The 18,253-nt window shown below is 38.1% G+C and overlaps 1 protein-coding gene across 2 annotated transcripts in view; it reads right to left on the bottom strand.

The window, feature by feature from the left end:
* Nucleotides 1-372: 372 nt before the first annotated feature.
* chst11 (carbohydrate (chondroitin 4) sulfotransferase 11) overlaps nucleotides 373-18,253 on the bottom strand; it is a 154,811-nt gene continuing 136,930 nt past the window's right edge. Inside the window, exon 3 of one of the 2 annotated variants that reach the window (XM_012958471.3) lies at nucleotides 373-3,094. In XM_012958471.3, coding sequence (XP_012813925.1) covers nucleotides 2,240-3,094 — 855 coding nt within the window. In that variant the 3' untranslated portion in view covers nucleotides 373-2,239. 2 annotated transcript variants of the gene reach the window in all.

Below are 18,253 nucleotides of genomic sequence, written 5' to 3'. Positions count from 1 at the left end.
CCCCATATTTCACCTGTTCAGAAGATCAGAAGCCAAACAGGAAGAAAATCGCTGAGCTGGGTAGAGAAGATTCCCATAATGCAACACTCCTGCACAGACACTGCGACCAGATCTTCAGTTAGTGCTCCCCCTAGCATCCAGTTGCCATGGCGATGCAGTGGAGGACGCAGCAGGAGCAGTGAACGGCTTGAAGTTGGTGTGCGCAGCCGGCAGGTGCGGCGGGGGGGGGGTTGGGGTGCTATTAAGCAGGTCTCTGCCACCTGGTTTTAGGAATGTACTTGTTGTACTTAGCTGGCAACAATGAAACTATACAGTAGTATCATACTAATACAATGCCGCTTTAATTGCCATAGAAAGCACCAGAGTTAGCACTCACTGCATAAGTAATGGATTTATTTTCATTTGTTCTGTACAGTTTAATACATTTTCAATAAATTATCTTTTGGCCATTCCAGTAGGTTGCAGTCTCCTTCAACCCTTTGCAGCTTGGTTTGCATGTGAAACATTGCGCTGCAATGCAATGCAGGTACCTGGATCAAACAGAAGTATGAGAGAAAAGTATGTACAAAATGGACATCTGCCGACCCAAAAGCTCCCAAAGGGATTGCAAATTGTTGTTGATCATTACCTAAACTTATTACAATAACGCTATTAACTGAAGACATACAATTGTGAACAGCATTCAAAAAAGGAGCAGAGCAATAAAAGGGAACATCCAAGACATTTGTTGACTGACCAGCAGGAAAACAAATCTTACTAAGCATGACATAACTAACTATACACATCTCTCATTAGCACTGATGCCAAAGGGCATCACAATCACTACCTAAAAACAATAAGCTTAGTATTAAGCTGTATTTGAAATGAATTAGGCCTTAGCCACACTCAGGGGCCATTTTGTCCCATGGGAATGGTATAAAACATTTACAGCATATAAGTCCACACAATGTAGCATTTATTCCAAAGACTGGTTGCAGAGATGGCATACAATGGAATAAACCATATATTCTTGCATAAATAAGGCTTTTTGGAAACTGGAACGGAGCATTGCTGGGACATATGTTGTGTCTTTAGTGATGATTCCTTTTTTTGTCTTTGCCGGGATTATACACACCAAGCCTTGAGCAAGTGGACTGCAAATTGTGAAAATAGACTTCTAGAAACACTGCAGATTTGCATATAGATTTTAAAGATGCATGGTTAATTACAAAAAAATGATGGTGCTCAGTTAATAGAGAACATACTTCTTACCCTTAATGGCAATTACCTTGTAGACCAAACAAATGTATTGAGCTTGTTGTTTGTATCAATGAATGTTTAAGTCCATGTTTCGGCGCTGTCCTTAACAGATTTCCGTGCGTTTTTGTTTTTGCAATGCGTCCAGTCCTGTTTAGCTGGATTTCATACAGCAGTTAATATTGGGCGCGGATCTGCACAAGGCTGTATTGTGTAGCATGTTGCATTAACCATACACCCAAAAGTAAAATCAATAAAAACATTATGGAAATGTGAATGGAAGGGCAATTGATTAATACAATTTCGACATGGAAATTTTAGTCCTTTTATAAATATTTAACCGTAATTTGTTCAAAATACTTTCTACATTTATTAGCCTGTCTCTCCCTATGTCATATCTTCTCTTGTAGAGTAAAATATAATAGGTATCTTTTTATCCAGTATAAAAGCACACGCCTAGGGATTCCAAGATGAATTTGCCAACAAAAAACTTTACTTCTTAAATAATTCCATTTACCCTGATGAATCATTTGTTCGCTGAAAAGACATGACCATGGTTCAATGAAAATATCCTAATATTTGGCTTTTCTTTTTAAAAATATGTACATATTATATACATAAATATGTATATACACGCACACACACAGATATTTATACACATACACATATAAATACATGTATGTATATAGCGACATAGACTTTATCATACTTGAGACATTGCTTAAATAACTATAAATAATTTATAGACCATTTATACAGAGAGAAAAAGGCGCCATGGAAATTGAGAGCAGTGTCGTAGCAGTTTGCGTTTTCTCCAAACTAGCTTTAATTCCTCTTATCCTATAAAGAGAGATGTCCTTCTTTATGAAGAAATTTAAATAATTTTTTGTTTGTGCTGCTCGCAGCCCAAACCTAGTTACCCCTGTTACCCATTAATTTACAAAAAAAGAAGTATCCACATAATAACAAAAAAAACTCCCTTAAATGGAAATAGCAATGGTTCTCATTCTAATTTCAAGTAGGATGGCATTGAGTAATTAAACATTAGATAATCAAGTTTGTAGACTTCATAGAGTTGCATTTGATGCTCTGAGCTGATGTTCTGGAAGAACTCTGCTGTCATTTCATCAGTAGTTCTCGTAGACTTTGCAAAAGTGGGGAATTTCAGGTAGTCACCAACTCCTGCCAGATGCAATACATAATTAGAATCTTCCTCTAGGGTTTCATATTTTCCAATAAGATCATAGTGGATGTGACATGGGTGACAGAGAGAAAACACAGTCTGCCAGTGCTCATTAAAAGGCTCTTCCTTTTGGGTGTGGGGGTCAATAAGGTAAGCCACAAACTCTTCAAACTTTACGTCATTGCCATTATGCAGTGCCTCCTGGGTGGCATTTTTCCTCTGTCGCCTTACTATTTTAGTGCCATAGCGTTTGTGAAAGGAAGTGTTGTATTTTTGGGTGAATTTATTTCTGTAGGCTGAAACCAATCTTTCAAAAGGTTCACGGACAAAGAGGAACTTCATGTAATTTTTCAGTCTGTGGTTGATTTCTGGTATACTGTACTGGTTAAGGGTTTTCAAGTTGGACGATACATGGGCCACATTGGCTGGTATTTCCATGGGATCACTGTATTTGCCTCTTCCAGTGAGGACCATCATGACCCTCTTCCAGTTTGTACACGCTACTTTTGGCACATAGCAATAGATCATTTCATGATCTTCATCCACCACTAAATGCTTCAGATCATTTGGTGTCAACACACGGCGTTTCCTGCTCATCACACTGTTTGCCCGGCACAAGTCTGTCACCTGGTCTCGCCTCATCTGGTGCAGAATGGCATTGCTGGAAAGGTCCAACTGTAAGAAAGGTACAAACAAAAGGTTTTGATTATTTTGATGCTTGCAAAAAACATGTTAAATAAACTCAGTGCAAGATAGTCATTTTGAAAATGTATTTGAAAATATTATTTGATGCATTTATATATGCGGAGTTCATTCTAAGAGAAATGTATGTGCAGTAGAGTAACTGTATACGATTGCATATGGGATCTGGCAACCGTGAAACAAAAAGGAGAATCTAGAATCCATGTCACCAGACATGGATGTTCTGAAGCAATGTGGTTAGAAAAAGTTTCAATTCCTTTAAAGTTACGCTCCTTTCTAATTAAAAAATGTAATGAAGAGAGGCATTGATTGTCCAAGGAAAGATGATCAAGCACCTTGAACACGAACTGCCAGAGGCAAAAGTTATAGCTGCTAAAAGTGAAAGAACCACTCTATTCCTTGTTCAGCTGCTCCACCTCAGTACATGCATGCCATACAGAACAGAACAGGGCCGGAACTAGGGTTTGGCAGAAGGGGCACCTTCCTAGGGCACAACAGTCAGGGGGAGCTAGGCAGGTACCTCTATTGCCAATGCCTAGTCTGGGATCTCTTACCCCCACAGCTGATTTCCCAGCGATCCCCACCTGCATGGTATCTGCGCACCGTGCTCCCCCTCTACGGAGTCCCCACATGTGTTTGTGCACGCGTGGGGGAAAAAAGAGGGGGAAGCGGTGGGGGAACAGTGGCTGGTCGGGAGGCTAATTTTGTCCGCCTCTGGTACAGAATACATAGTGGGTAAACTCCTAGCAGCTTTCTGAAGAAAAACTATGAAGGAAAAACGAAGCTGATAATATTTGGAATGGAATTTGTACAGAAGCAATGAAAATCTGTGCATGACCAGCCAAGTGTTCAAGACAAGGAGAACGGAGTGCTAGATTTGCTGTACAGACTTCAATCCTTAACATGGACACACTACAAATTACTAAAGCGCAGGAAGGATACCAATATGAATTTTGCCCAGAGAGTGCCAGTTAACCAGCCTTGGCACAAGCAGCGCACACAAGCTTATAATGAAATCATTTTTATGGAAGTGCAATAAATGTAAAGCTGCTGATTTCACTTGCTTAACGCAGCAACCCACTCTGCTTCCTGCTGTGAAGCCATTAATATTTAACTTGCTATCAAGCAATAGCAACATAGAGATTCAGTCACATTTTATTTCTTGTAGTCATTAATGTACATGTGTGCCTCTCTATCTCTGTGCGTGTGTATATAATTATTAATAACATGTATTTATAAAATGCCAACATATGTACATTAAACATACAAGAAAACATGCCAAACAACCAATAACAAGAGGTAAAAAGGGTCCTGCCCAAAAGAGCTAACAATCTAAAAATATATGTTATTAAAAAAATGATATTAAGACCTTCAAGGACAAAAAACACTAACTCAGTGAAAGACCTTACAAAAGATAAAACAGGGATCAAATGAACATGCACTTAATATAATACAAGCTGAAGCTTTATTAACCCCTTAGTTGACATACAGCTTTCAAGTAAATATTATTTTCCGTATTTTCCAGTTTTGAATTAAGATTTTTTTTTCAATTTGCACTCTGCCTTCCTGCCTACTTGAATTGACACCAGTCTCTGCACACCATTTCAGATATAGAGGCCTGTAAGTGTCTCCGTGAATACAGCTCTGCCTGCATTCTGCAGAGTTGTATTCATGAGGGGCAGGAAGGGGGTGGGGTGGCATATAGGCATTCCCATTGGTGCCTCCTTTCTGTCCTCTTACTTGTGCATCATTTAGACACACAAGTTAGATAGTGGCAATGAGGCTCTGTTCAACTTTTTTATTTTTGTAAATTAGTATTTGCTAATTCAGCAACTATAAATTTGATCACTGATTTAAAATAAATAAATAAAATTCTGTTCAACACAGGCTAACTATTATCTGCTATGTAAATATGTGTCCTATACCCTAATTTAATCTTGAAGGGTGCCCTATTGCTAACACAGTACACATTATTTATATTAACTGCAGTAGTGTTTCTGAAGCAAATATATAATTTTACATTCAAGGTAAAAGCACAATACATTTAAATGCATACACTTTGATTGGGGGTTACTGGTCTTGTAACCATTGTTCAGGTCTATGCCCATATTAATTTACTTTATTTATTTGGGAAAAACCCTCATACAGTTTATCGCTAGACATTTAGCGGTATTTTTATTATGCTATGTAAAAAGTGGAGTAAAACATTTCCGGTGATGTAGCTTATAACAGCCAATCACATGCTTTGCTTTGGTTTTCTGACTGTTCAAATCTAATTGCCGATTGGTTGCCCTGGGCAACATCACCGGTAATGCTTCACTCCACCTTTTACACAGCATGATAAATATACCCCTAAGAGATGCTTGATCCAATAATAGATAGAAAAAAATATACTGGAATCCAGGTTCAAATCTTCTTCTTTAGGAAATGCAGACCATTTAAAACATTACATCTCAATTATGGCACACATTTTCCCCAGCCGTCCGATACTAACCAGTGCAGAGCTTTACATTTTCCAAATCAGTAAGGCCATTTGCACATATTTTATCATTTAAGATACCCATATGCGGAGATCAAAATACACTTTGATCTGTCATAAAAATAGTCATTTTATAGGAAGCCACATAAGTAGCTGGGTCTGCTCATCAAAGGGCACGAGATCTAGTGTTCCGGGAACTTTTCTTTACACTAGCAAAAGACTTTGATCCTATCAAAGAAATTGATTTTTTTCTCTAAATGTAGCATTACCAGCATTATCAGTTGGCTTATCTTATCTATGCAAAAACAATTTTCGTTGATTGTGAAGACGTCATTGTTTTAGCTAATTATGGTATTCTTTGGTAAAGAGGGTGATTAACAAACCCTGTGACTGTGTTCCCCTTGGCAGAGCACGTGTGGCTGGTGAAAGATACGTTAGGACGCAATGACACTGATATCAGCGCAATGCTTTGATGATACGCCAGCTGCGTTTAAGTAAGAATTGGAATGTGGAATGTTATGGGAGAACTTGCTAAAAATATAGAGTAAACAACAAGCATTGCCCTCAGCTAGATTTACAGCTTGAAACACATTACAGGATGGCTGGAGTGCCTCCCATAAAGCAAAATAGAAAGTAGTCTACAACCTCCAGCCATAGGTCGAATCATCCCTGCCTATAATAATATCTGTCAGATGGCACAGAAAGAAAGGTTGGTCTACAGGAGGCAGCCACATGTTTCACAAACTACTTGCCGGCATTACTGCAATGAAAACGTGACATTACGCTTCCAGACTTTTCCAGGGATTTTCAGGATGGCACTAATGTATAAACACATTATATATATATATTTTGTGAGGTTTTGGTCAACCCAAAAGGAGCTCAAGGTTAACTCAAGGACAATACCGATGTAAGAAAGCACATTTACAATGAAATCTGTTAGTTTAAAGACTTGAAATGAAAAGTAAAAATACATTCTTTTTACACTTAGAGGCCCATTTAATTCTCCTTTTTGATTAAATTCACTTTCTGATTCAGATTAGTACTTACCTGCAAACAGTTCCCCTACTCAAGGGGAAGGTAATATCCATGCCATTCACTATGAATAAGTGTGTTTGCAGATGTTTTTAATCCATATTCCCCAGCTCACAGAGCAATATTTCTATTTAACAACACTATACTATAAGAACAGGTTTACAGTTTCACAGCGATTATGTTTACTGATGTTATATCTGATGCCTATTTGTTCACAACATATTAAATACAAATCCAGCTAAATATTCTGATCCTGTTTCATATGCGGTGTGCCAGAAACATCTGGTAAAATTATTTTTATTTCTAGAGTGTGAAAATGACTAAAGTAGCCAACTCACCAGTCTAAAGACAAGGGATCTGTTTTCAAGGTGTCCAGCCTTTTTTTAGGACCACAAATTATGTGTTCTGGTGGTGGAGGACTACAGAATTATCTGTTTAATGCTTGCAGCAGTGCTGGAACACATTGCTATACATGTAGAGGAGCTACAGTATCATTTGGCAAGGTGCATTATATTTAACACGAGATGGGTTAACCGGGAAACCTGGCTTGATACAAAGCAGATTTGAAATCGTCTTGGAGAATATGTAGCTCTCTTGCAAGTATAAAGAGTTATTTGACTGGCTTGACTGTAGTAAAAACCTATCTATATTTCAATAGCTACAATTCAATAGTATGATAGTGATAGTGATTTTAGCCTACATGGCATGCTTTTGGTTTTAGGTACTCTCAAACCCTATGACAAAAGAAGAATAACATCTGCTTATTATTTTCTGTGTCCATGCATAGGGCAACAGCCCATACCTTTTTATTTGTTATTCCCTAAATTATCAACACCCTACCTTGCTCCCCCAATTCTGGGCTTTTTTGTCCTATGTACCTGCACAATCCTGCTTCAGGGGACCGTAGGTTCCCAAACTTCATGCCAAAATAACAATGTGATCTTGCATTAGATGTCCCATTGATGTAATCGGACCAGCTAGATTTAAAATGTTTGGCCCTGGGAGGTCAGGGTAGGAAGTGTTTTTGTAGCCCAACACATTAATACAGACTAAATCAGCAACTGTTATTTGGAGTGCTGTTTAATTGGTTTATACAAGGTCCCACATCCCAAGGAACACACACAGGAATTTAACGCAGATTCCAGTTAGTTCATTGAGACACAGTTTCTTCTTTGTACTGATATTCAGTGTCTGGAATAAATCACTTAATTGGGTAATTTATGTTTAACCTTGATTTACTGTATTGAATATGCAGTGAATTCTTGGCACATATAGCAATACATAGAAATTCATTTTCTTAATTTAACTATTCAAGGTGGCCAGAGTTCATTTGGTAAACAGTATTCAACCAAAATCTTATTTTTTAATACAGGTATGGGACCCGTTATCCGGAAACCCATTATCCAGAAAGTTCAGAATTACGGAAAGACTCCCATAGACTCCATTATAAGCAATAATTTTGATTTTTAAAATGATTTCCTTTTTCTCTGTAATAATAAAGCAGAACCTTGTACTTTATCCCAACTAAGATATAATTACCCCATATTGGAGGCAAAACAATCCTATTGGGTTTATTCAATATTTAAATGATTTTTACCAGACTTAAGGTGTGGAGATTCAAATTACGGAAAGATCCCTTATCCGGAAAACCCCAGGTCCCGAGCATTTTGGATAACAGGTCCTATACCTGTACATATATTTGGGGGCCCATTTATCAAAGTCCGAATTTCGAACTTATAAAAAGTACGATATAAAAAAATCGGAATCGGATTAAGTCCGATATTTTCTGATGTGCGCTAAAAGTACGAAAATTTGGGATCGTGGTCGTACAAAAATATCGTGGTACGATCCGAACTTCCCCTAACTAACTTCTAAATACTAACTAATTTTTAATTGTATTATAACCTCTTCAGACTGCAGACTGCCCGATGGCACATGGTATGAACAGGGCTGACCTACGCTAATAGGCGGATTTTCATTAAGGTTAGGGGAGGCTAAGCTTCCCAAAACCCGCTTGGAACCTAAAAATTCTGCACTACTCTGGAGCTTTTAACAATGCAGAAATCTTTTTGTCACCTGGCATCTATAATATCCTGATCACTCAATCCTAAATTAACTCTTTCTCCCCTGAAAAAGCTCATTGTGCTTTTCTGTTGTTGATTTTTGCACTTACTATTTGTTCTAACTTTTGTCATTGTTTTGTTCATTTCTAGTTAGTTACAGTGGAGCCCTCATTAGACTGCATAGCTGGGAAACAAACCAATGTTGTGTATCAGTGCCAGTGTTATAGTGCCAGGGCCTGAATATCCATCTTTACCCTCTGCATCTCACTGCATATAATGTGCTGGTTTTGTAAATATAGACTGCATCTCACTGCATATAATGTGCTGGTTTTGTAAATATAGACTGCATCTCACTGCATATAATGTGCTGGTTTTGTAAATATAGACTGCATTTCACTCTATATAATGTGCCTGGGATGTCAGTACCCACTGCCTTTCGAGCTATAAAACTAACTAAAACACATTTAAGCTAACTGATCCCAAACACAAATGGACGGAGAACCCCTCACAGAAGTGCATGTATGATTTACATACTAAGCATTTTAGGGTGAATAAAGCACTCCCACACACACTTTTGCACAGTATCCCTGGAAGTCAGTGGGAACCGCAAGAGGTAGTTGGGAGGTTCATTTGTACGCCAGCAGTCTCACATTAGCTGTAGGTAAGTCTATGTATGGCCCATCTTTAGACTCCCCAAACAAAAAAGTCACCCTCCGCTTATACCTACGCCTTTTGCTGCTGCAGTGTGCAGATTTTTTTAAAAAAAATTAAGCATAAAATAAGAGGCTACAACACTACCCTTACCGTAAACATTGTTGTAACATAAAAACCTGTTACTATGATAATAGTGCCCAATAGGAGCAAGTTAGGGTGATTAGCTGTAAGGCTGTAGCAGTAAATAAGCATAGTATATAGAACATGATGCTGAAGGACATGCGTAGGTTCTTCCACTGGCTATAAAAATATAAGGTTAAAGACAGCTAATGTAATATTTTTGCCAGTAGAAAGGCTTTCTCCTCAGGATGTCATTAGCAAAGTCAAACAATAAAATGTGTTGCCATATTTACTGTAGGCAGATACATTTCCATTGGCTGCAGCTTTATACAGAATCCTGATGCTGAAATATTGCATCAGATTATTATATTATATCAGAATAATCATTTAATATTTATTTTTCAGCTAAAAGCCAAATTGAGGCCCAATCAAATAACCCCCCTGGGTCTACAATGACTCCTTGCATACTGATAATTCAGACATCTGCTCAGAATCAGTGAATACAGTACCTGTATTCATAGAGGAAGCTCCTGGGTTCAACGCAGGCACCTTACCAACAATGCCTGGACAACCTACTCACTATTCTCTGAAAAGAAACCCTTTAGATACATGTAAAGGTGGCAATACACTATACAATCTACCTGCTTGGCAAGGTCACCTAACAAGCTGACATCTCCACCGATATGCCCACCTAAGGTGGACAATATCAGAGTAATACAATCTTTTGGCATTTGGGCCAATCTGATTACAATGACAGGAATAGGACCTGTCGGAGCCAGATATTGGTTGGGTAAGCCCATAAGGGGTCCCCATACATGGGCAGATAACTGCCAAATTGCTCTAAAGGACTATAAATCTACCTGTGTATGGCCACCTTAACACAGGGCAGCATTACACATCATCAGCTTAATGACAACAGAGGGCTGACTCACGACAGCAACTCACACTTGTGCAAATCAACACCATTCATTAGAGGTACTTGTGACCAAAGCCACTTCTTGAACTATTAGATTGTTGTGCTGTATCCATCTCGCCTACTGTTGCAAATTGTACAAGAGAGTGTCTAATGATGGTGGGGAACCGTTGAGCTACTGCCACATTGAAGGTAGTATTAATTCCAGGTTTTCCAGAGCAGCATGCATTTACGTACTGAATCACATGCAATTTTAAAATTGAGTACCATAAATGATGCAATCACGATTACGGTTTAGGTACAATCACAGCTGCACTTTAACGCATTGGACACAGTTGAATCAGGTGCATCTGCAATTACACCCAAGTTATGGGCAAATACAAAACATGGTGATTTGCAGTTTGCAAAAGGGTGTTACATGCCATGGTAAGTCCTTCCTCCCAAATTCTTACTGATCTATAAATGAATTGGTGGGGCATTCCCATAGCAAAGAATAGCTCCAAACATTATGAGAATAGTTATTATTCTGTTTACAGTTAAATGATGAAAAATCAGCCCATATCTAGCTAATAAATGTCACACCAAACTCATAGCAAAGATGACATTTCAAAAGGTGCTACCAAACAGCAAAACCTGAGTATCAGTTTTAGATGTGATGTCTGATGTAATTATTTCAGTGGGATGCAAAACCTTGGGGGTTTTATGAGGACTGTGAGACAGAGAAATGGGCTCAGTGAGGCCAATTATGAAGAATCCTTTATATCTATTTTCCTATAACTAAGGCTATTAATCTAATGATTACCACAGTGTTTAATGTATTGTAACACTGTGTTCTTTTGTGACTGAAGGGATTTCTATATCTCTTTTGAAAAAAAAAAGCCCTTGTACTGTCAGTGCCGTCTCAATAGGCCTAAAAAGTAAAAAAGGAATAATAGGTACAAAGGATGAGGGATAAGAAAAAAAAGGTTATAATTGCAGTTATTGGGTTAGATGAGGTGGCGCACACATGACAAGCAAGAGGGGCGCCCAGACTCTGCAGGTGCTGAGATTCTTGGATCAGCTCTCACACAATAGACAACCATTCATTTTCATTATGAAACAGCAAATTTTATATCCACAGGCAGTTCTCCTAATAAGCCACTGTTTTTTTTGTCTGTTAGAGCACAGCAGGTTAGTAATCTCTGTCCAAGCAAGGAAAATATCACCTGAACTGCTATAGTAAAAAGCCATGATCGAAACAGCATTAATGTACAAATCAGTTGGGTTTACACCTCTCTTTTGGGAGAGTTTGGAGTTTTCAATAGGAAAAATATTTACTGTACATAATTGCAGTGCTATCATCTGAGCTTCGGCACAGACATTCAATAGGGACCAAAAGACCAAAGCTCTAACTGACAGGATGGAAATCAAGTTGGAAAATCTTCAAACGAGTATATGCTGTTTAACTAGATTGAAAAACAAACAAAAGAATCTAATTGGTGGGAAAACAGATAATATCAGGAAAGCATGGAAGGAAATATTTAGTGGAGGAGAGAGGAATGTGAGGTGAGTGCATCGTGGGAGTCACAGACAAACAGAGGCAAGGGAATGAGCTTGGGGATGGCAATTATTTGGGCCACACATGTCTAAACACTAAAACAGATCATGACAAGGAGCTACAAGAAGTGAAAACACAAATGGCTTCTTCCATGTAGGTAAAGGTGTGGTTTACTGTTTAGGCAGTTATAAAGCGGCCTATTCATAGCAACTTTGCTATTGGTCTTTATTATGTATTTTTTATAGTTTTTAAATGATTTGCCTTCTTCTGCCTCTTTTCAGTTTTTCATATAGGGGTCACTGACCCAGGCAGCCAATAACTATTGCTCTGTAAGCCTAAAATATATTGTTACTTTGTATTACTTATCTTTCTATCTCTCCTATTCTTTTTCCAGACTCTGATTCAAACCATTGCTTGGTTTACTGTCGACATCATACTGAAATGTTAATTTGAAGAGGAACAACCCCTTTAAAAACAACATGCACTATTACATTCCTTTATTCTTACTGCTGTTTGAAAAAAATTAGGTAACAAATATTTATCATCTATGAAAATTAATCTTTTTTATATTAAATGTACTTCAGTTTTTGGTATCCATATTCACTTACCCACAAATATAAAGAGTAGGATATCTCTAAATCAATATCACTTAGAAAACACTGATTGCCTGACCTACTCCTCTGATAAAAAAAGGGCATAATGGCCATTATTGAATATATTTGCATGCAATTCTGCCTCATTCTTTAAATGCTAGCATAAATCAGCAATTTAATTAAAAGGTCTGTCACAGAGAAATACAGTAGACGATAAGAAAGCTGTCTATCTTCCCCAGTGCTGTCATGCACATTTCTGGAGGTCATCCCCTGCTCAGGAAAAAAAATTATGACAATGTTGTAAGAATGCCAGCAGTACAGGGAAAATGTGCCAACCAAGAGACATTTAAAAGGGAGCCGTTGCATAAAGATGAGGTAGTTTTATATTTAGACCCTGCGGGTTGTATACAGATCGGCAAGCATGGACGCAGCAAAGACAACTTAAACTCCTTGAAGGTATGATCAGCATTCTGAGAAGCCAGTGACCCATTCCACCCAGGCTCAATCCTCCATGCACACAGAAACATGACTTGAGATTTCAAAAGCAAAGCTTGCCTTATGGGGAAATCTAGTGCTATTGCCAAGAGGCTGCCAATTGGATTGCGTCATTTTGACATATATATACACACATAGAACTCCTTTGTGACTTATAATGTCACTATATATTACAACTGGGGGTACACCACACGACTCATGTTGCATGGAAGGAAACATTTTGAGATCGGTATCAAATTATTAAAGGTTACACTTGTTTTGTTCCAAATTGAAATTCCTGTATTTCACAAATGTATTTATCCCCAAAGTGATATATAAGGGCATCTAAAGTCACGTCTAATTCCCAAGGCTTTTGTAAAATAATTCATTTTGTAATCTGTCACATTTTTTGACTAAAGTAGTACTTATACACCACTTACAAACCACTTTTAATAGAGCCTAGTAGAGATATGTGATAGGTAAATGTCAGAATGCTTTTGCACCAACTTTCCTTATATGAGCATACCAGTTGGAGATGGATGCGGGGAGCTGAAATTCTATAACTGATGGAGCACAACTCATCCTTGTCCACACACAGTAAATACTGTTGGCATAGCAGTGCCAAGCAAACAGTGACATAAAGGTTGCAATAGTTTTATTCATGTATGTCACTTGATATGTTTAACATTTGCTGTTTTCAGAGAGCTCATTATTTCTTTTGGTAGATATTTTAAAAACAAACATAATCAAAATCAGTTAATGCTAGAACACTTGGGTCAATACTGCACTTAAGGGTAACTGTATTGAATATACACAATTTAAATGGCTCTTATTCATAATTCATGTCAAACCTAAAATATACTTATGAATTACAGCTATTCATACCTCTCATATTCAGTCCATCCAAGCAAAGGGTCAGTTTCAGTCTACAAACTGCCAAGGATTGACTGAGCTAGCACTTTTTCTATTCTCTAGACATTTAAAAAAATGACCCCGTTTCAGTAATGCCAATGCTTGGCGCTGGGATGTCAAAAACTAAGTCGCGCATTTATAACTACCCACGCTTTCCCATGGGTATAAGAAATCAGCGAATGCCTTGTCATGCAATGGAACATATAGAATATAATGGTAAATTAATTTCAAAACATGGCTGCCATGTGCACATACCCTAAATTGCCAAGAGCTTAGTTCTTAACCTATTACTTTATGTACATCTCTGAAAGTACTTACTACAGGCAAGAGGTATGAGAATACAAACAGTTATGCTGAAACCAATTCAAGTTGAAGAGATAAAGAACATTCTCCATCTTAGTGCGACTAATCTTACTGTTGTCGGATCTGCATGGTTGCTACTACAACACTGAAATGGTCACTGAAACCCTGTTATCTTTAAAAGACTTCAGAATTAAAAGTCTTAAGTAAATTATACACTTACATTTTCCACAAGGTCAAAGTCAAGCTGACATTTGTAACTGATGCTATCTGATTCCTGTGTCTCATAAGAGACAGAGAAGAGATAGGCAAAAGATTATACTTGGAGGATGCCAAAACCCAAATGGAAAGACGCACAAAGCACAAAGAATATTTATAGGGGCTTTTAACCATTTCAGAATGGCTAAGCACTGGACAGTCAAAAGCAGCAAAGCAGTGATTGGAAATCACTACCAAATCACTATTAACAGTCATTTTAATCAAATCACTGGCAAAATTTGGGATTCAAGTGTTTACATTTCATTATTTGTAAGGGACAATGGACAAAGGGATTAAGAAGATAACATGAAAATAGTATTTAGGCAGACACCTATAATACAGTAAAAACTGTTTTTCAGTTGTGTGTCTCTTGTTTTAGCTACAAAGTTATTAATGTGTCACCAGAAATTACATTTAATTTTCTTAACCTGTTACTTAAAAATGTTCTATCACCCCCCAACAAGATCCGTTAAACTTCTGGCTATTTCCTTATACAGGGTAGAATATTCAGGGCTGGCATCATAGGAGCCACAGGATTGACTGGGAAAAGAAGTTATCTACATACCCCCTAATAGTGCCAATGATATATGTATAGCTGGCAAACTGACAGAGAAATGAAACTCAGAGAAATGAAACTCGGGAACTGAAGCTGTTTTGATTAAAAGGGTGTCAAGGCTAAGAATAAAATTGATAAATGTATGCCTTGATATTTAAAGAGAAGTAAAAGAAGAAAATAATCAAGACATCTCATCTGTAGCCAACAGAAGCAAATACCGTTCACTTTGAATATGAAATGAATGATATTTTTATTAGATTTCCTAAGGGCTGCAAAAGAGTGAATAGTATATGGAGCCATCACATCATGAAGTTTTCTTTACAAATATTGACCAGCTGGTGCTCTTGCAACCCTAATACAATGCTACAGATTACGTATGTGAAATGAAGATTGTGTTCTTTGTAAAGGTGGCCATACACGGGCCGACTATAGCTGCCGATATCGGTCCCTTGGACCGATTCGGCAGCTAATCAGCCCGTGTATGGGCAGGGCAGAGCGGCCTGGCCGACCGATATCTGGCCTGAAATTGGCCAGATCTCGATTGGCCAGGTTAGAAAATCCGGTCGGATCGGGGACCGCATCGGCTCGTTGATGCGGTCCCCGATCCGACTGCCCCATTGCCGCCCACATAATCCGATCGTTTGGCCCCAGGGCCAAACGATCGGATTATTTTTTTTTTTACCTAAATGCTCCCCGATATCGCCCACCCGTAGGTGGGGATATCGGGGGAAGATCCGCTCGCTTGGCGACATCGCCAAGCGAGCGGATCTGCTCATGTATGGCCACCTTTATGGAAAAAAAATCCATATTACTAACACAAATAAAAGTCAGGAGAGGACTGTATCAACACACAGATGTGGTCAAACCTGCCCGACAGATGTCTGGCCAATTTTTACCTAGATATCTGATAGGGAGGCAGTCAGAGTGGCTCTACAACCAAGCAGATAACCTGCTGACTCAGTCTGAAGGGCCGAAGTGGCATATTAAATCTGCCTGTGTATGGCCATCTTAGATCATGAATGCCAAACTCACACCCAAGAGCTATCTATCGATCTACTGAATCATAAGCCTTGCTGGATACAACAAATAACAATAACAAATCGTAACTTTACAGAATTTTCTTACACCCGTTACGGCCCTTGGACCCAGGTGATTAATAGATATACAGAAGTCAGCATTACTGAGCAACAATCATGTGACCCACAAGAGCACCTCTGGGTCCATGAAATTGCCATTACAATCAATGGTATCCATGTCTAGGCTACAAAACAGCTGTATCTATGCTATATGCACGGATCTAGGGTAAAATCACAAATGTGTGTATGAGAATGTCTTTGAGTATAGATATGCTAAAAGGGATGCAAAACTGAAATGACATTAACACTATTCATAGGTACTTGTGTCCCCCAGAACACCAATGCACCATAAAGTTGCCATGAACATATGCCTCATTATGGGTAGAATAACATGGTAAATCAGCCTAGTTTGTAAATGTATCATTGTGAGCATTGGCCTATGACTATATGTCTATAATTTTGTCACAGCACATTTGTGAATGTGTGTGTGTTAGCACATGTTTCATACAATTATAACACATGTTAAATCTGATTACTGTATGAAAATATTGTAAGCTCTACAGGGCAGGGACCATATTCTGTTTGTCTCTTACTCTTAGCACTTAATCTTTATGTAACTGTTCTTTGTATATTTGTATGTATTATTGTATTGACCCATGTCACTTCTCTTTATGTATTGCTCTTCTGTGCAGCACTATGTATACACATACATGCATATATTAAGAAAAAGCAGCATTTTAAAAAAGGCTTTTGCTCTGTAAAAGGTAGAGGCTTATTCTAAGATTTTCATTTACAGCAAAGGCTTATTTAATCTAAGAGCGCTGCTTACACATATAGCCAGGTTGCCAGCTCCAAGTTGTTAAAATTGACTGCTACATTTTGAGCAAAATTAGTTTTTTTTATAAATGTATGGTTAATAATCCTTATCCATGAAGGTTTGACAGTAGCTGGAAAACACTATTAAGAGACACTAAGGCTTCAGGTGGATATTTTAACACACAGCCTTTTGCCTGACACATGCAAATAATGTTGTGGTTGGAGAAGGCAGAGGCCTGTGTAATCATCTGCTGATGTTTGGATTTGCCTGGCTCTCTCACAGCTGGTTAGAACTTTGAATTTAGTATGGTTTGGGGGCTGTTTACCTGGGTAATTGCCAGAGTAAGGACAAATGCCCTTTAACATCTACTAATATATCGGTCACAGAGATAATATTCGTGAAATATGAACATTTATTTTTTTATTACATTTAAGATACTTTTATCTCACAAGTGAGTTCCTTCAACCTGACATTTTTTCTCTGGCTGCACAAAACTCATGCTGTGAGCATCTGTTTGATAACCAAAACAAATGGTTATTCTTGTATATATCAGGCCAAAGGGGAATGTTACATGTTTCTCTGGTCTAATAGGCCAGGGATTTAAAAAGGTGATTGTGGAATTTTTGCAGCATGAAAAAGTTATGGAAAGGAAGCACACTCAAATAATTTTGTATTACAAAACTCATAAGGACGACATAAGAAAAACTGCTTTTGGAACAGATTTACTGGGAGCAGTTTATAGTCATGATAGTTCCCCTTTAAATCTCTTCAAACATTTAGAGGTTTCATCTCCCTTTATGTCAGAGGTACTTTTACTGTCACTGAAGGAATAGTTTACATCATTAACACATTTATTTCTCTGGCACAGTATAACTGGGATAACATATTGCTAAATAACACATCCATCAGTCAACACTGGGCTTCTGTTTTGCTTTTCTCACATGGGGAAAAGCAAATCTGCTTGGAGAATGCTATTTTTTATGTATCATTGGTACAAAGGATAGCGGGGCAATGCTAGAGCTCACACTTCTCTGCTACTCTCATTACTTGGCCCTGTTAACTAATGACGAGAAATCTGACGCACTCTGTGCATGACCATTATATGAGACAAGATCATGTAAGTGCAAGAAAATCCTTACATATCAGGGCTCAATACATACAGAATCCAACCAGTAACTGCAAGTAAAAAAATTGCCAACCAAGAAGGGACAATTGTAGTTTATCCGTAGGTTGCCTATCCCTGCTGTAAAGACTGAAGGTTGGAGAATGATTTGCACCTTACTATACAATCTAAGTAATTTAAAACCTCTTCTTTCTGGAAAAAAAAATACATCTATGCCCAATGAAC

This window comes from Xenopus tropicalis, chromosome 3, assembly GCF_000004195.4.
Source record: "Xenopus tropicalis strain Nigerian chromosome 3, UCB_Xtro_10.0, whole genome shotgun sequence".
Taxonomy (NCBI): domain Eukaryota; kingdom Metazoa; phylum Chordata; class Amphibia; order Anura; family Pipidae; genus Xenopus; species Xenopus tropicalis.
This window is presented reverse-complemented; position numbering and strand designations above follow the sequence as displayed.